General features: G+C 42.3%; 1 protein-coding gene across 1 annotated transcript in view; it reads left to right on the top strand.

Moving 5' to 3' along the window:
* RRM1 (ribonucleotide reductase catalytic subunit M1) overlaps positions 1 to 20,486 on the top strand; it is a 399,179-nt gene that overhangs the window by 30,231 nt on the left and 348,462 nt on the right. The window contains exons 2-4 of the mRNA XM_085885025.1: positions 4,317 to 4,405; positions 7,137 to 7,314; positions 9,303 to 9,403. Of these exons, the coding sequence (XP_085741151.1) occupies positions 4,317 to 4,405; positions 7,137 to 7,314; positions 9,303 to 9,403 (368 nt within the window). The remainder of the gene's footprint in view (positions 1 to 4,316; positions 4,406 to 7,136; positions 7,315 to 9,302; positions 9,404 to 20,486) is intronic.

The raw sequence follows: 20,486 nt of genomic DNA, 5'->3' as shown, positions 1-20,486 counted from the left end.
ACGTAGACCACCAACCCGAGTAATTAACGTGCAGCCTTTGTCGTTCTGGAGATGACATCATGTGGGTTACGCCCCTTTCAGTAGATTTCGGCAGAATTTTTAGGGGCGTTCCCGAAGAGGTTTGTTTTTTAAATTTTACATTTTACAGAACGAGTATTGTGAAAAAACATTGTCAGATCTGAAATCACGATGAAAAACTCCTTTAGGACATATATATATATATATATATATATATATATATATATATATATATATATATATATATATATATATATATATATATATATATATATATATATATTTGCGAATTCGTGCCTGCTGGCGTGCGAGCGGCCACGTAACTCGAATCGCGGCACGTCGCCCACCGGATGGACAATTCTGTCGTGACCCTCTCGGACCAACGCCGGGAGCTAGTCACGGGTGGGCCTTTACGACCTCACCACGATCGTGCCAATCGGCCCCCCGGGTGGGATGGGGTTGTTCGCCAAACTCGACCTACCTAAGTACCCATGCGGAGGGTAGACCGGGCGATCTCACCTCGCCGCAGGTCGACTCCGGACACGGGCCACTTAAGCGACCCGCTCCGTACTATCGGGATAACTGAGCAGTGTTATCGTCGGCCTCGACGGTTCCGATTAATTATCGGGCGTATTAAGCCCACTACCAACCCTTTACGTGAAGCAAGATGGAGATTCAATTAAAGAAAAGACGAGGCGAAACAGGAAAAACAGTTCAACATAATGCACATTTATTCCGCGGCACATGGAGAGCACACATATACAATTACAACAATTATGCACCAAAAGCAGATGCTACAAAAGAAACACAACAATGCAGATCTACTACCGACTACGTGTGCACACGGCAACACTTACACAGTTTTACTTTACAGATGGCGCCGACAACACATTTACTCAAAAGCAAAAGAAAAGGGCCACCCTCAAAGACAAGGGGACAGACGGGGCCTGTGGGCTGCGAGACCGGGTGGATCCTACCCGTGTCTTGTGATGAGCCACAAATATGGCGGCGCGGCGGTGCCCCGACTCCGCGCTCCTTCGAGGGTTTCATTGGCACTGCTTGAAGCGGGGTGGGAACGGGGCCCCCCTTTTCGCACTATCTCAGCACGGGGGGGGAAAAAGGGGGAATTGTTGATTCTCTGGGGAAAGAGGATAGCTGGCTTGCTTGGGTCCCGCGACGAGCGACTCCACTGCGAGCTCGTCGCCGACCGCAGTCTTCCTTGCCTCGGACCCGAGCTATCCGGTCCCCTCCGCAATACTCCTCAGCCGACTGCAGCAAATCACCTCGACCGCGCTCCAGGCTCCAGGCTTCCTCTCTCTGCAGCTCCCCGACAGACTCCGACCTCCGACAGACTGACTCTCCTCCAGACCCGACTTGACTGCCTCGACCAAAACTGACTTCTGCTGCCACACTCTGCTCTCCAAGACTGACCCTTTTCGAAAACTCTTCCGACCCAAACTGACGAAATTCGCCCCGTGCTCGGTGCTTTATACTCCGGCAGGAGAACTCATATGCAAATTTCTGGATCATAACGAGCTCGGGGGTGGAGCCACTCTCGCCCATTGGACGGAGAAAAAGGGGCGTGAGTCTCCCCTGATCCTCAAATTTGCATATCCCGATTCTACTCCGACGCGCCTGGAGGCGGGGCCAAACCGCCACGTGCTTGCTGATTGGACGGATCAGAAGTGGGCGTGTATCATTTCTGATCCGAATTCTCCTCGGAAAGGCCGCACTTTGCACCCGCTACTCGGCGCGCGTCCTGCACGAGGCCAGGACAGCCTGACGCTCGGTGCCCACAAGCGGTGCGGGAATGGCCGCAGAAGGAGAGGCAAAGGTGGTGGAGGGTTTAAAGTGGTGGTCCATGGCGACGTTAGGAATGGCGGTGATGCGATGTTTGCAGGATCGAGTTGTGAAGGTAAACGTCGTGGCTGTTGGCGTTGTTGTTGTGAAGCGGCGTTGCGGTTGGTGGTTGTTGTGTGATGGCGGTTGAGACGTGGTTGGTTCAAAATAAAGATAGAACAGAAAAACGGCTATCTCAAAGGGTCACAGCCTGAATGAATCACATTTATTCCCTCTAAACAACGGGTTTGGGCTAACTACACATGTACTTACAGAGATATCTCACCTACGGGACCTGAATGGTGGTTTGCGAATTTCCTCAACCGCAACAATATATATATATATATATATATATATATATATATATATATATATATATATATATATATATATATATATATATATATATATATATATATATATATACATATATATATATATATATATATATGTATATATATATATATATATTGTGACGTCCACGGGACTTGAACAGTCCCGCCAAAGTAGAATGAGCCGAAACGATGGAGGCGGTTTATTTGTTTAACCCAAAGATGGCGGTTCCAATCGCCCTACCGCAAACGGGACGAGGAAGGTGGCAGGAGTCACTTTTCACTGAGTTGATGATGTTTATTTGTTTTTTATTATTACCAGAAATAACAAGACTCGGCAAGAAGAGGGATCCAGGGCGATTCGACGGGATGGTGTGGGATCGGGCGTGGGGAAAAACGCAGACAATTCCAATTAATATACAGTTCTCAATCCCTCTAAGGCGCCACACACACACACACACACACACACACACACACACACACACACACACACACACACACACACACACACACACACACACACACACACACACACACACACACACACACACACACAACGTAGCTACTTCTGGTGGTCAGGCTGGACCGTGGTGTGGACGCAACTGTCCCTGGATCGGCGTCGGACGAGCTGGCCTTGCTCTCGTCAGGGGGGCAGGAGAAACCGTGGTGCTGTCGACCTCCTGGTCTTGGCCCAAGTCCGCTCACAGCCGCCAGGGAACCAGTTCTGGCGCCAAGTTGCGAGCAGGAGAGGGAGGCAGGTCCGCCCGCCGTTCGACCCCGTACTCCGAGTCAGCAGAACCCCAGAGCCAACCAAGGTGAGGCACGAGGCTCAGCAAGGCTCCAAGACACGATCAAGAACACTATCGAATCAGCACAACAACAAGGATGCTCTCCGCGCAACAGCCTCCCCACCAAAAAAAACACGATCTTTTGCTTGTAATCTTCTTCCTCTCCCTTTTCGACCCCGAACAGAACATTTTTATCCTCCTGTCCTCGTCACTTCCAATCGAGCCGTTTATTGGCCCACCGCCGTTGCCTTCTGCCAATCGTGATCACGGGGCGGAGCCATCCGCTGCACTGTCCTGTGACGCCACGGCCAGTCTCCAGAGAATACCAAAAGCGGTTTACGCAGACACACTTACCCTATCCCGTGTCCCTATCTAATTACATGACAATTATCATTTCCCCCCTTGAAGAAATGAACATTTACAAGACAACTTATCACTGAATTGCTACTTATTACATCGAGATCCTGGTAAACTCGAACAGCATGGCATACGTAATTAAACATCCTAATTACCCTTTGAATGCATACCCCCCCTCAGACGTAACAATATATATATATATATATATATATATATATATATATATATATATATATATATATATATATATATATATATATATATATATATATATATATATATATATATATATATATATATATATATAATATGGAATTTCAGTACTTTTGGGTGTCATGGGACCTTTAAAGTGTAATGAAAAGGTGAAAACCTCTGGTCCTTGAAGTTGAAAAATCGGTTATAAATTGTTGAACGTCTTTCTTTAAATGTACAATTATTTTGAAGTTATATTAATTTAGTTAATGTTATTAGAGGTTGTATTGATTTAAATGTGATGAAGTTAATTATAGAATTGATATAATGTGTAACATCTTTGAAGCTAGGACACTCGGAAGAGCGCATACCTCCGCCACACAATGCCCGATACATGAGAACATATTGGGCCCAATAAATTTTTGAAATATCATGCTATATATCGTTTTTGGCTCAATCTCTCAATGGTGAAGAATCGCTTTGAAAATTAAATAATTCTCCTATTGAGATCCAGATTCGGATCTTCACTAAAACTGAATCTATTTCTCCTTGTCACACACCCAACCTGCCCACAAAAATTTTATCCGAATCCATCCACAGCTTTTTGAGATATCTTGCGCACACACACAAACAAGCAAACACAGACAGAAAGGGGTAAAAACATGACCTCCTTCACCTTCGGTGGCAGAGGTAATATTAGCCATTACTGTTCAAGAAATGATTTTAATGGCTGAATGGTGAGTAATGGCATTGTGGAGGAAAAATTAAAGTGTGTTTTATATTGTATCAGATGGGCGGCAGGAACGAGTCATGTTCGACAAAATCACCTCTCGCATTCAAAAGCTTTGCTACGGACTCAACTCTGAATTTGTGGACCCTGTGAGTATTTTTATTTTTTTCTGTTTTGTTGAATTTCATTTAGTTTTGTAAGTTTTCTTTGCTGATGTTTTACTGCAGCATCTCTCTGTTGCGATGGTTCCCTTGTGTTGAATCAGCCATGCCTGTTTTCAAATGTTTTTTTCTGTTATGTCACAGGCTCTGAACCTGTGCTTTTTGCTGTTAAATTTAGCGGTGCTGTGATTTATTGCGTCAGTTTGCTCACTCCCTGCTTGAGACCAACGACCCTGTATTTCAGAGTTTAAATGCATGTAGCCAGGACAAACAATGATGTTAGAGTGGTCCTTTTTACCGTGTCTTCCAGTGTTTTCCTTGGGGCTTATTTCTTACCGTTCTGTAGACTAGTGAAGCATTGTGAAATGGATTGGTGGTGCCATTGACAAAGCTCTTTTGATCCTTAAACGGCTATACTCTATGTTTGCAACGGGCTTGGTGTTTCATGCGTTGGCTTTAGTGCAAGGAAACCAATGACCTCTTGTGGCCGGTAGTCGTTTATGTGTAATCAGGAATGGCACACTGAGGATTGTCATGGGTATTGTTTTCTGGCATCGACATTGGCAGCAGATGATGATTATCATGCCATATGAGTCTTTTTGATGTTAACCCGGGAGCACTTTGATAAAGGAAAGTGAGCGAGTGCAGTTCAAGAATGCAAGTGCACCACATTGCAAATCAGTGTTTGTTTCTTATTATGAAGACAAGAGATCCCTGTTGAATTTGGCAAGTGATGTTGAGGTACTGCTAATTAGTGTGAAATGTGAATGTGGGGGGAGGACAACAGACCACATCCAATTCATAAAATAGTTATTCAATGAAATGGCGTAATATGGAATTGAAGCATGATGGAATGTAAGGCGTGAACAGAACAGCTGGCTGAAGGGATTATTGACAGTTGGGGATTTTCTGTAATTTCTGTTTGTTTGTACATACTCGAGCATAATGGAGGCTTATTGAAGTACCAATGTAAACATGAAGTAAATGACTAACAACATGTTTTTGAGCACAGCAGTAAGCTGTGTGATTTGCATGCTTACTTGTGTCGACGCTGAGGCAAGCAGCGTATGTCACGGATTGCGATTGTCAGATCAACACGGCAGGTTATTCACCGTTGATATTGGATGTCGCTACGATGCAGTTGCCAGATGTTAAACCAGGACCACATCAGAAAATGGTGACCAGGAACAGTCTGGAGACTGCTTGTCCAAAAAGTGCGATTACAATTTAACCGAGCATACTCAAAACTCACCACCGGTGACGCAGGGACATTCAGGAGCGAAATTGATGAGCCTTCCATCCGACCAATTTTATCCGACTCATCTTCAGAGGAAATGCTTCTCCTCCTGTTTTGTGCTTTGTGAATGGAATATAGATCCCGGTGATGCTCTCAGCTCTCAGGATAACTTGCCTTTTACGTTGTATGATCCCCAAGAGCATAGTTTCATTGCCATTACCAAGAGGTCCCTTTGGTTTGATGTCATGGTGTTTTTTTTTTTTTCTTCCCTCCCCACCCAAATGTTTATGTCTATGGAGGCACAAAACCACACGTACCTTTCTGAGTGCGGCAGAGCTACGAATAGCATAGCCACAGGTTGTGTAACTTTATGGACCGTTGGGGGCTTGATCCGAATACTGGAAGGTGTGAAGCTGGTCTTTGTCGATTGAGGGCTATTTGAAGATGAGGGATGAGGGGTGTGGGGGGGGGGCATAGTGGACGGTACGGGGGAGGGTTGTAACGCTGAGAATACGGAGGTGGTTTTATGTTGTGCAGGGGAGAATAGTGTGAAGACAGACAATGAGAATTGCAAGAGTTTAGGGAGCTGACATTGATGGGTGATGAGATGCTGGTATTTTTACATAAACATTGTTTTAGTAAAATTCCCTGAAGCAAAGAAAACAATTAAGATAACTGTTTAAAAATGCTTATGTTTGTATTCTCTCATGAAGGCATGACCACCATTGCGTGTGCCTGCATATATATTTTCTATTTGGCGGCGTCGATGCCGCCAGTGAGGGGTATAATGATGATGGAAGGTGGCGCAGGCCAGTGAAATGCGATGTGATAAAACCTACGGAAAAGCTTGCCGGCTCGCTTGTAAATAACGGGCACTGCTGTTGCCTCTACGCTTGGTGGAACACTGTTAAAGACCGCACCCTGCGGCTCGGCGTGGTGTCTCGTGGTCCCCTCTTTTCGGCCGAAGTATCGTGGGCCGAATGGACGACCGCCCGTCTGATTGCGCATTTCCTGCCTGGGCATGTGTGCGATGTGCTCTCAAACGAGGCGTTCACCTCTGGAAAAAAGCAAAACATAAACCCCAACATGAAGCTAATGCACAAACGTTTTACCCTGATGTATTTTTGCAAATGCTTGCTTGAACGTTGTACTTGCAAAGTTAGATGGGTGAGTGTTTCCGTGTTAAACGAATGGCTTGTGCCTTTGATCCCAAACATATTTTTAAAGCAATGTGGCCTTGCACAGTTTTGCTGAGCTGGAGTCGACAAGTATACATGTGAGCAACGTCCTTAACGATTGACTACAAATACGCTACGTACTTGATTGATGATAATTTGATGAAATGCAGGAAATTGGCCGAATGCTTTTTTCTTGTTTGTTTCAATGATTTTGCATCATTTTTGCCAAACACTAAGCCAAAAGTTGCCGTTTAGCAGCTTTGAGAGCAGTCACCACTGCTTTGTTCCCATCTCCCTGTTCCAGCCACAAATAACAATGAAGGTGATCCAGGGCTTGTACAATGGGGTGACCACGGCAGAGCTCGACACGTTGGCGGCAGAAACGAGTGCCACAATGACGACGCATCATCCTGATTATGCCATATTGGCTGCACGCATTGCCATTTCCAACTTGCACAAAGAGACCAAGAAAGTGTTTAGCGGTGAGTCGCGCGCCGATTGTTGCAATCAATGGCTGCTTCGGCACAGTGAGCTGGAAATTTCTGTCGTGGACCTTTCGTCTGGGGTTTTGCAATATCTTTACTTTTATTCCTGTGATTTTACTTTTGGCCTTTCTTTGACTCTTCCCTTCTCTTTTCTCAATTTACTCTTGGCATCTTGCATCTCTAGTTTAGCCGCACGCAGGAATTTATTCCTTTTTATTAAATTTCTTGATGAGATTTATCTCTAATACATCTACACCTACACATTCAGGGTCTGCCTTGCAGGCACGTTAAGACGTTGGCCATTATAAAGGTTTGCAGTGTTAGTGTGAGAAAATTTTTGAAGTTAACCCGAAGACTCAATAGCTTGGTGTGCTGTCGCCACATAAGCGATGAGGTCCTTGGGTTCGAGCCCCGGTTGGGTTGAGTAACCGAGCACCCATAACTCCTTTGGGGATGAATGGGTATCCCTCTTTAACAGATTTGCCAAATTAGCAGATGTCCATTTTTTTGTTGTTGAATTTTTTTTTTCCCAGTAATTGGGGTTACATTGCAGAGAATTTCATTATGTTTTATTTTATTTTATTAATTCCTCATCATCATTATTAATGCCATTAAAAATAGTATATGGGGTCACTTGGGCTCTCACTTCTTTTGTACTGTTTTATTTGAATGGTGCTGTTATGATTGTTTGTTTATCGGCTCGGTGTAGAGTTTGCAACTCCTTGTTCGGTCATCTCTTCGAGCATGACATAATATGGGTGTCGATGTTTTTCGATCCGTCCGTCCGTACACAATGAAGTTGAAGCGGGAGATCTGGTCATTCATGATCCTGATAGAGGTCGGTGAGACATACACGATGGTATGACATTCAAGGTCACCTACCGAAGGTCAAGGTCACGAGACCTTTGAAGTTGCGAAAATGACGATTTTCAAATTCTATCTCCTCCGCCATTTCTCAAGCGATCTTGAATTTGATTGTGGCATATGAATCTATGGGACAATATCTAAATTTGGTCGGGACGGATTTTCGAATTTCGCTTTCGTTTTCGTGTCACGTGACTTCAAAGTTGGCAAAAAATGCGAAAATGACGATTTTCAAATTCTATCTCCTCCTACATTTCTCAAGCGATCTTGAATTTGATTGCAGCATATGAATCTATAGGACAATATTTAAATTTGCTCGGACGGATTTTCGAATTTTGCTTTCGTTTTCGTGTCACGTGACTTCAAAGTTTGCAAAAACTGCCCGACCTTCAGGAGGCTATATATTCTCTACTGGGCATGGTAAAAGTTAGTGAATGGTGTCATTGCATAGCAGCGGACCTTGTATATTTATACATTTTCCGCCGAAGGTGCAAAAGTTTCAAAACCCGAAATGTAAACGTCAGCATTTATTTTTAAAATATAATTTCGTGCGCGCGCGCCAAAATGCCGAGTCATCTTTAACCAAACTGCGCAGTTCGTGCTGCGCAGTAGTCTTCGGTCATAACTGAACAATGAGAACTTGTGGTATTATAGAGATGACAGTCACCCCCACACGGGGGTAATTTTGTTGCATTGCTCTCACTGGTGTGGTTTTGGTTCCCAGCTCATAATCCTAGCCTGGAGAGATTGGCATCATGTTTCCATGACTGACGTCACATGTCCGTTTGCCCGTAGAAACCCCCTAAAGGCATACATAAAATCATGGCATTTCCAGCACACACTGATATTTGTTTGCCTTGGAATGTGTTGTTAACTTTTGCATGTGAGCAAGTTTAGATGTGAAACATTTATGTCTCACTTTGGTCAATCTCCACTGGCATGTCTGTTTTGTCATAATAATAGTAATAACAAAACGAAGTCCAAATGAACAGTGAGTGTGACAGCTTCTTGACTGTGTTCACTCCCTTGCCCCTGCAGTATGTGTGGTCACACATGATCATGTTTGTTGAATTGGTAATGCACAATAACCTCTCTTCCTTCCATCTGATGCCTCACTCTAGATGTAATGGATGATCTTTACAACTACACCAACCCAAGCAATGAAAAGCACTCGCCCATGATATCGAAAGAAACTCTGGATATCATCTTGGAAAACAAAGAGGTATGTCTTATTTGATAACGAGATTGATAAACCCTTTGATTTATTCAATGAAGGTTCAAATCTCTCGATTGTGTGTGCTGCATGACTGGCGTCGGATTCCTGCCAATAGTAGTGCACACAACCAGCATGCCACTTCGGCAATTTCTCGGCATCATTACTTGCTTTGCGATTTAACAGCATTTCAGAATCTCATCACCGTGGCAGCGCCAAAGTTCTATTATGCTGTAAATCAGTGAAATGCCCACCCCTGATGTCTGAAACTCGAGTTTTTTTTCAGTTCCCAAGCTGGTCGTTGTGGCCTGCACACCATATCAAATGGGCTCTCACTTTCACTGCTCTGCTTTAAACATGGAATTTTAAGCGTTCTGTCTGCTGATGCACCGAACAATGGAAGTGCATACCTTGTTTCTTCGGTTCTCTGACCTTTTAACATTTTCCTCCAAGTTTTGCATGATTGCTTCTCTTTTATATACTACGACTTTTGGTTCTTGAGGACAGTCGTATTTCTGGATTTTTCCCATCAGACCTCATTAAGGATTTTCTGCTACTTGCTGCTTGCAGGCTCTTTGTTTGGTCAATTTTGTTTGATATGTGTGCATGCCATCACTCCTGTGTCGCCTTTTGTTTTTTCCCTGCTTTATTTGATCAGGTTGGGAGATGGAATGGGTTTTTAAATTTATTTTTTATTTTTTAATTCAAAGTGCCAACTGCATTGTTCTTCCAGCCAAGGCATGCACCTGAGTCACCATGAAACCAGCAGTGTGATGGATGGAAATGCCCATGCCCCTTTTGATGTGCTCAATTTTTAAGGGAAAGGCTGGGCGATTCATATCTTTCCGTTCCTGGCTGTTGCCTCCAATCGTTCCCCGCTGCACCTCATCCCACCCCCACCCTTCGCCCCCTATTTCTCCTCTGCCCTCCTCCCTTACTTGCTTCCTCCTGTCTCCTTGCCTGGATGGATACCGTATTTTTTTTGTTCCATTCTCTTTGTCCTGTCTCTTTGCTGAGTCTGGAGGTGTTTGTGATTACATCTGCTCCTGTGGATTAAAAAAAAAATTTTTTTTTCTTTCTTTATGCACTGATTAAACTTGACAACTTGTTGTTGTTGTTGTTATTATTAATATTATTAGTTTCATCGCCAAACATCAAGATTCATTTGCAAGAGGTGTAGGGATTGTGATTGGGGTAATATGAGAGACTTGTATGCCTGGTGTTGGCTTGATGGTTAGGGTGGTGGGCTTAGGATCCGAGGATCCTGAGTTCAAATCCCACTCAGCTGTTGAAATAATACCAGGTGGGGTTGACTGCCTGTCATCCTTCCGAGGTCTTCGAAATGAGTGCCAGCTTGCTGGTAGGTATCCTGTGTCGGAGTGGCGCCTCTTTAGCCAGGATTGTGCCCAATAGCCAAGGAGACTGCTTCGGCAGCACCAACGCTCTACACAGAGTATGGTTCCGATGGATGGAGGACTTGTGGAGATTGGTGGGCAGTGCGTATAAATAAAGAAAAACGCAAGGCTGAGAGAGTTTCGGGGAGAAAGGGGATGTATGAATGCTGGGTCGTGGCGGTGAATAGTAAGGAGGACAACTGAAGAGATTGCTGTGGTGAGACGTGTTAGAAGAAAGATTGGATTGAGAGAGATAAGGGAGCCGAGCAAGAGAAGGTGGAAGAGTTTTAGCAATCGGATCAGGGGAATTGTAGTGATGTGATGTTACAAAAACCACAGCTAGAATAATAATAATAATGACAAGTTGGGGATTTCGGGGAGTTGCAAGAAAGGAAATGAGGAAAATTGAAATGTCAATTGCTTTGGAGAGGTGGAATGAGAAGAGGCGGCATGGGTGACTGTCTGGGGAGGTTTGAGTGAGGAAGAGTGCACGTCTATCGAGGTAAAAGAATGTGAAATGAGGCAGCGGTGCAAAATAAGTAGAAAATTTTCAGGGTGAGCCCTACATCCCCCATACCGCACCGTTCCCTTTTTCCCCTCGTGCTGCTCATTTTGCAAGCATTATAATCGGATAGATTGTTTGAGAGAAGAGGAGAGCAGAGGTAGCGGGATTATTGAGGTTGGGGTGGGGGAGGGTGAATTTGCAGACCGAGTAAAGAGGGAAACGGCTTTGATGCTTTTAAAAATAAAAAAAACATACATATATGTATACATATATATTTATATATATTGATTTATACATATCGTGGCTTATATATTAATTAATTTATTGATATATTAATTTATTTATATATATTGATATATTAATTTATTTATATATATATATATATATATATATATATATATATATATATATATATTTCTGTTGGATGTACAGTATGTTTGGTGAAGTAGGAAGTGGTGGATGATCACCCTTTGCCAATTTTTTGGGGGGGATGCTGTTAAGTATTTCTCCCTCAAACAGGAGAAACTCTAGGGGGAGCACTCGGTAGAGTGCAAAACCTTCGCCGCCAATACTGCTGGGTCACTCAAGTGAACCTGATATCCTATTCATTCAATTTGACGTCAACAGTGCTCACAGAGTTATAGTTTGCAACTTTCCCTTTTACTTTTAACTTTTACATACTCAATTCATTCGTCATAACTAGATTCCTTGAGACAAATAGATTTTACGTGGGTATATCCACCTGAAGTTCCAAAATAAGCCCCAATTATAATTTTGGCATGTTTTTTTTTGGGAAATCACTTATAACATGTAGAAATGCAAAAAAAAAAAAAAATCGAAATTTTGTTGAAAGAAAAGTTGCAACATTTTTTTTTTCTCTAACATTTTTTTTTGGGCAGGGGGGGGGGGGGTGGAAATCACTTAAAACATGTTGAAATGCAAAAACAAAAATTCAAATATATTTTTTAAAATGGCCACCATAGCAGCCATATTGCACTTTGGACCAAGTCCAAAATCTAACGGCATGATCCTTGGACCATACCTGATCGCCCCGCCAAGTTTCGTCGAAATCTGTCAAGGAGTTTTTCCGTAAAACTGTTCACAAACAGATGGGTGAAAACAGTAACCTCCGTCCATCTTCGATGGCGGAGGTTAATAACCCCGTCGACATGCTTTTGATATTTGTGAATTTAGGGAGTATAAATAATGTTATTGATGTTGCTCTTTTGGATTTGATGGACGTATGGAGTGGAGCAATGTTTTTATTTTATTATTATTATTGTTGTTATTATTACTTACGAAATCTAAAGATTTCGTAAGTATATCGATGCCTTCCGTTTCTGTTTGTTTGTTACTTACGAAATCTAACGATTTCGTAAGTATATTGATGACTTCCGTTTGTTTGTTTGTTTGTTTGTTTGTCAGCACGATAACTCAAGAACGGAAGAAGCTTCCAATGTCAAATTACACCATGTGATTCAGGAGGGTGATGGCAAGTGCTGATTAGATTTTGGTCGAAATCGGTCAAAGGTCAAGGTCACAGTGAGGTCAAATATCCGATTTTTGATTGTTTGGTCCAGATAACTCGAACGGAAGAAGCTACCAATGTCAAATTACACCACGTGATTCAGGAGGGTGGTGGCTAGCACTGATTAGATTTTGGTCAAAATCGGTCAAAGATTAAGGTCACGGTGAGGTCAAACATCCAAAACATTTGATTTTTGATCGTTTGGTACAGAATCATCGTAGAAACTTCTAGTTTGCGTCGCTACCTTCTCGAGAGACAGCTTTTATTAGACAATGTCAGAGGTCAAGTTGACGATTTCATAAATACCAGTCTATGACTGCTTGTTTGTATGTATGTTTGTTTGTTTGTTTGTAGGCACTATAACTCGAGAACGGAAGAAGCTACCAATGTCAAATTACACCAAGTGATTCAGGAGGGTGATGGCAAGTGCTGATTAGATTTTGGTCCAAATCGGTCAAAGGTCAAGGTCACAGTGAGGTCAAATATCTGATTTTTGATGGTTTGGTACAGATAACTCGAGAACGGAATAAGCTACCAATGTCAAATTACACCACGTGATGCAGGAGGGTGATGGCTCGTGCTGATTATATTTTGGTCAAAATCGGTCAAAGGTCAAGGTCACAGTGAGGTCAAACATCAAAAAAATGATAACTCTAGAACGGAAGAAGCTACCAATGTCAAATTACACCACGTGATTCAGGGGGGTGGTGGCTAGCGCTGATTAGATTTTGGTCAAAATCGGTCAAAGGTCAAGGTCACGGTGAGGTCAAACATCCAAAACATTTGATTTTTGATGGTTTGGTACAGAATCATCGTAGAAACTTCTAGTTTGCGTCGCGACCTTCTCGAGAGACAGCTTTTATTAGATAAGGTCAGAGGTCAAGTTGACGATTTCGTAAGTACCAGTCTATGGCTGCTTGTTATTATTATTTTATTCCACCTGATTTATTTTCAGTTTGTGGTTTCTTTCATGAGTTTTGACTTGTGAAATTTGGCACATGCACTTGCTGGTCTGCCTACAACAGGTCTTTATATAGTATGTGACTGCCTTCACATGTTGTAACCCCGATGTAACATGTCTGACATTCTCAATTAATTTTCTCCGAGGCCTATCAAAATGAGCCGTTTTATGTGACCTGCTGTTTCTTTGTCATGTTTATTTGTTTTGGGATTCTCATTGAATGCTGACATAATGTCTTTGCACTTTCCATGTTATTTGTGCTTTCATTCATTTTTTTTTGTTTCTTCATTTTAATTTACTAACAAAGAAGTTGTCCTTACGGAGGGGTTAATTCCCACCCCCACCTGCCACCTGCTATGATGATGGTTTTTAAATGGAGAATTGGCATATTTCAGCATGACTTGTAAGACCACCTCATGCTGGGAGCGGTACAATAGGATGTGCATTTGTATCGAGAGAATTGATGTAACCCCCCCCCCCCAACCTCCATCCTGAACCCTGGGGGCTATGGATTTTTTTATATGTCTAAAATCTTCCTGTGCACATCCCTCGTACAACCACCCATTGTCAACTCATTCCGTGCAGTGGCCGAGGAGTGTACAGAAGCAAAATTAACGCACAAAGAAACAGATGCTTCTCAACTTGTAATATGATTGCATTTCTGGACCTTTTAACTTATGGTCAATTCAAGATGCACTGCCAAAGTTGACTTCTTTTTTTAATGCTCTCTGCATAAATGTCAACCATTACATTGCTTTTTTTTTTTACCTCCACCACTGGAGGTGAAGGAGGTTTTGTTTTCACCCCGTTCTGTCTTTGTTTGTTTTTCTGTGTTTGTGTACAGGATGTTTGTGTACAAGTTGTGGATCGATTCTGATGAAATTTTGTGGATAGTTTTGGTGTGTGACGAGGACGAACTGATTCGATTTTGGTTAAGATCCGGATCAGACTACTACAATTTTAACAAGGACAAATGTGTCCAAGAGCAGCGTCCGAAAGGTTTTGTCGGCTAAAAAAAAAAATCAATAAAAAAAAAAAACAACTTCCGATATTTCGTCACGTGACTTCTTTAAGCCAATAGCGAAACCCGTCATAATGTATTTATGTATTTACGATATATCGTGTATTTACGAAATAAATAATGTATTTACGAAATTACAATACGATAAATGGAATAAAAATCAATAAAAAAAAACAACTTCCGATATTTCGTCACGTGACTTCTTTAAGCCAATAGCGAAACCCGTCATAATGTATTTATGTATTTACGAAATAAATAATGTATTTACGAAATTACAATACGATAAATGGAATAACCTTTAAATAGTAACGTGGACTTTTCGAAACTTTAAAGCAAATGTCCGAATATATTTAAAAGTTCATGATAGACGCTCTCAAAAGGCACCGTCTATGTGAGGATGTGTACATGTGCTCAGTATTTAAGGCGATCCGAATGTTGTATATACAAGAGCCGAGTCCGAGAGATTAAGGTTTTGTCTTCACAAGAAGAAGAAGAACAACAACAACGCCTTGCTCTCTATGAGCAGCGTTCGCTACGTGAGACACTGCTAAAAAGTATTCTTCACCCTTGAGAGATGGGGCCAAAAATGATAGCAAGCACGATATCTCAAAAAGTTGTGGACGGATTCGAACAAAACTTGGTGGACAGGTTGGGTGTGTGGCAAGGACGAATTGATTCGATTTAAGTGAAGATCTGAATCTGGATCTGTATACAAGAATTATTTAATCTTCTAAGTGATTTTTCACCATTGAAAGATTGGGCCAAAAACGATTTATAGAATGACATTTGAAAAATGTATTGGGCCAGATATATTCTTGTGGATCAGGCATTGCCATGGCGGAGGTATGCGCTCTCCCGAGTGCCCCTCTATTTTTATTTTTTTTGTGTTACTGCCAAAAGTAATTCTCCTTATCTTCCACATATAAGGTGAAAACTTCCCATTACCCCTTATGTTTTGAGCCTTGCCGGTTTTGGTTGCATTAAATTACCACTACTACTACTACTACTACCACCACCACTTCCTATATTCTTGTGGGGTCTGTCTGGGAATGTTTTTGGCCCAAGTTAGTTGGTTATTTGTTTTATTTATTTATTTTTTTCCCATGAACCGACTGGCCAGGCATAATGCTTGATTGAAGGTGGCAAGAATTTTAAATCCAGAGTGCTATCATTTGCATGCTCTTTGTGAAAGACTCCATATAATCTTTAATGCCCACCAACTAATGCTATCAGATGTGACATCCAGATTAACATCTATCTGAAGGCTGCTGCATTTTATGACTAAATACCTTTCCTGTGAATCACCAATCTGACAGCTTATAGTTGTGCCAGGACTCGAACCCAGACGAGATAGCTCAAAGGCAAGTGTGCTACCCCTGTACCATCCAAAGCATTACCTGTTTAATTAATTTCCTTTTTGTTGTACTTTGCATTCTGCTTTACTATGTGCATGGTCAAGATAGCTGTTGCACTCTCAATAAACCCCTCGCAATAGCTTTCATGTCTATTTGAAGTTTTCAACTTCCAATTCTGTTGACCCCAAGCCACTTATAGTGGCTATTGAATGAACTGTAAGTCAAAAAGTCTGCATGTGGAACAACAATAAAATCGACTATGCTGCACGATGCAGTTTCACAGTCCTTTCACGTTCACCTTAGGTGTAGGAGGTGCATAGGAGGCACATAGGTGATTATTCCATCTTTTGTGGGCTTGTGGTTAATGGACGGTACGACCAGATTAACGTCTCGTTCCTGACGGTTACCTCCTAGTACTTTCCCCCACAGCATTACGATTTGCAGGCCCCTTGTTGCCTCTCCACGGGCTGATGGAGCAAAGCTTTCCCTGGAGGCGATGGTGTTTTGTGGGAGGGCCTGAGAGGGTGGGGTGGCACTGTAATCGGAGTGCTCCCAGAGAGCTTTGCCTGCTTTATACCGCTTTCATTGTGAGTAATATTATAAATAGTACATGCTAATTACTTTGCATCATTTGGTCTGAAGTCTGCAAGCACAGCACTGCAAATTGAGGCGAAAGGTTAATATTAATATGTAATTTCACACTTTCCTCAATGTTGGACTTCTACCACCTTTTAATAATTATCTAATTTTATCATGTTTTTGTAATTGGTATAGTACAATGTTATTCATGCCTCATAACTGATTGGCTTTTCAGGAGTTTTTGACTTTTGCCACTTTCAGGAGCCATGTTGACTGCGTAGCCAATCAGAACTCTCTTTTTTTTTTATTTTTATTTTTTTTCCTCTATCGTCCCATAAATCGGACTTGAATTGCATTGTGAGATCAGTCCTGGTCTTCATTTTCAAAAAATTGATCCCTATTGTGCGATCCTTTCGTTTTTGAGAGGAACTGAACTGAATAAATCCGACGAGCTCGTCTTACAGCTAAATCTGCACAACAAAAGTCAGACATGTCACTTGCAAATCATCTGGTTATTTGACTCGCTAAGGGTTACAAACAGCCCCGTATCTAGGCTCATAGCTTGGGTAGACAGAAAACATTGACAGATGAGAAAACAACATCAATGTCTCTTGTATCATTAATTATAAATGTAAAATTTCTGTCATTCTGCAGTGAGCATTTACTTCTGTGCAAAGTCATGGAATTCCAACCAGTCCCATGTGCAAGCAATCCATTTCAGCATCACTCAGGTAATGGATCCAGGCCAAACACTGATATCTTGGCTATCTTGGAAAGAAAAACACGAATAGTCTCTGACAAGTCTGTTTGGTTAAGGCTGAACTCATAAGTAAATATTATCAATGAAAAATAGGACCACTGGACTTGTAGCTTATCTGAGCCCTGTCCTAATGTTGAAACCCAAATTTGGTAGCATTCTCACTGTCGGGTCTCAAGAAGAAGATTTTAGAAGGAATTTGAAGGACTGCCATTTTGACACTTCCGGTCACGTGATCTCCATGGCCTCTGCAATTTAACATCATAGTCGGGTAAATCTACAACAAAAAATAGCCTTACCCCCAAAAAATTGATACAAAAGGTTTTTTAACGGTTTTGGGTAGGGTTTGACCCCCAAAATAACATACTAAAAATGTACTCAAATCCACCTACCGGAAAGGGCCTATTTTCAAGATGGCGTCCAAAATGGCCGCCGTGGGCTTAAATTGCCATAGAATGGGCACTAGTTGGCCTATATTTGCGATTTTTGTGTCAATTTCTATGTTTCGGAGGTAATGTTTATATGTTTATATGTTTCTATGTTTCTACATGCTGTAACTGAATGTCTGCCAATATTTGCTGCAGCTGGCTATTATAACTACCTGAAGTCTTCTTACTTGTATCTTCAAGAAATGACAGAGCTAGAACAGAATCATCCAGATGTCTTCCGCAAGTTTGCAGATGGATTCCATGTCATCCGACGGAGTAATAAGTTCTGGGCGGGTCTAAGCCCTGATCTTGTCATCGAACAGACCTTGATGAGATCCCTGAAGAGCACTGGTGGCCTAACACGCGGAAGTGGGATGGGTGAAGAACAACGGTCTCTATGGACAATGTCAATGCCGGTCACGTCGGAATATAACAGTGCGATGCAGGAATTCACTGATTTTTTGTACACGACTAGTGAACAACACAAGGAATCTAGTGGCGCAAGGATGGAAAGATGCTTTTGACCTAGCCAAAATCAGTTCAAAACTCAGTGAATGCTCTCAGTTTTCTCCAGATCCCTCACTAAGAAATGTTGTGACTGGAGTGGTGGCCGCGTCGGATGTGAATGTCCACGAGCATAAGTCTGTTTGAGAGAAGATTATGGAAAGTATGGTCAATAAACCCGCTTTCACATCTTCCTTCAAATGAAAAGACAGAGCCAAAACACTTGGAGATGTATCTTCAGTCAAACTTGGTCCAGACAGAGCAATTGACCCTGCTCTACTCATTCAAAGATTTCTTGTTGTGTCAAAAACAGGAGACATTTCGTTGGAAGATGTCATGGGCTATGAGCTGAGCCCATTTCCCCCTGCCCTGTTTGAGGGTATAGGTATTTTCAGAAAGGCTGACAAACCTCAATTAGTTCAAGCTATCAGAGACCATTCTGCCAAAGTGTCAAATGATACCGTGTCTGACTCTGTTCCCCAAACTGAGCACTATGTTCTTGATGGTGGCTCCTTGCTGCATCGTTTGTCATGGACAGCCGGGGACAGTTTCAATGTGATAGTCAAGTCGTATGCTGACTTCACTATTCGTCACTATGGAAAAGCAACAGTCGTTTTTGATGGTTATGATGATGGACCATCTATTAAGGACAATACACACAAGCGCCGTGGCCATATTGTTCATCCCGAAGTCAGCTTCACACCTGGAACAGAATTCTCTGGCAAAAAGGATGAGTTCCTGTCCAGGAGCTCCAACAAGCAACAGCTCATCAACCTCATCAGTGAGGAAATGAAGAAAATTGGCTTGAACGTAATTCATGCACCAGGGGATACTGATGTAGACATAGTAAAAGCGGCAGTGACATCGTCATACCAACAATCAACTACCCTGATTGGAGAAGATACAGATCTGTTGGTGCTATTATTGCATTACGCTAGCGTCGACAACAAAGAACTGTATTCTCGTTCTGACAATTCATCCAGGAACTGGAATGGTGCACAATATCAACCAGCTGAAAGCATCATTGGGTGAAGAGCTATGCCCACATCTTCTCTTCCTTCATGCCTTCACTGGGTGTGACTCGACAACTCGAGTATTTGGAATTGGAAAAAAGTCAGCATTTCAGAAACTGGCAAAGGGGGATTCAGCAATCAAGACTTGTGCAAACGCCTTCCTTGTCCCCAACCAAACAAGAGACATGGTCGTGGAAAACGGCAACAATGCCATGAAAGTATTATTTGGAGGACATCCCTGTGATTCCCTCGCCAAGTTGCGATATAATGTCTTTGTGAAGAAACTGGCTTCAGCTAAGTCGTTTGTCACCCCAGAACGTCTGCCACCAACAGCGTCTTCAACAAGGTTTCACTCTCTGAGAGTATACCATCAGATTATGGTCTGGATGGGGAGGAACGGAAACTTGAAGGCAACAGACTGGGGTTGGAAACTGGAGGACAATAAACTAGTTCCAGTCATGTCAGACAAGGACGCTGCTCCAGAAAAGTTGTTGAAGATGATCCGATGCAACTGCACAACTGGCTGTAGAACAAGTCGCTGTAGCTGTAGGGGATACGGTCTGCCATGCCACAGCGTCTGCGGACCCTGTCAACTTGATACCTGCGAAAATCCTTTCAACAAGACAGTATCGGAGGACGAAGAGGAAGCATAGTTTATCCATGGTAAATGCTACTTCAATGAACGAACTTTCGTTGATGTTTTCGAGTTACCCTAACTTGAAGGCATTTTAATTGAAAGTACGTTCTAGAGGAAATGGTGATCATTGTGAGAGCCGATTAATTTATTACTTTCTAAATTACCAAAGCATATTTTTATTTATGTTATGCACAAGATGGTCAATTAATTCTGATCACTACACACGGGACAACTTTTCAGGTAGACACTATTTGAAGGATTGGGCATGACCTCCAAAACATAGGAATAAACACAAACACTACAAATGTAGTCCATTTATTGCCTGTTTTAAAACAAGTACACGCCCATGGTGGCCATTTGGGGGGGGGGGCATTTTGGACGCCATCTTGGAATTAAGGCCTTACCATCAC

The sequence above is a fragment of the Eptatretus burgeri genome, chromosome 6 (genome assembly GCF_056783735.1).
Source record: "Eptatretus burgeri isolate ZD-2024b chromosome 6, Ebu_testis_v1, whole genome shotgun sequence".
In the NCBI taxonomy this organism is placed as follows: Eukaryota; Metazoa; Chordata; class Myxini; order Myxiniformes; family Myxinidae; genus Eptatretus; species Eptatretus burgeri.
Note: the sequence above shows the minus strand (reverse complement) of the source record. Positions and strands in the feature narration are given on the sequence as shown.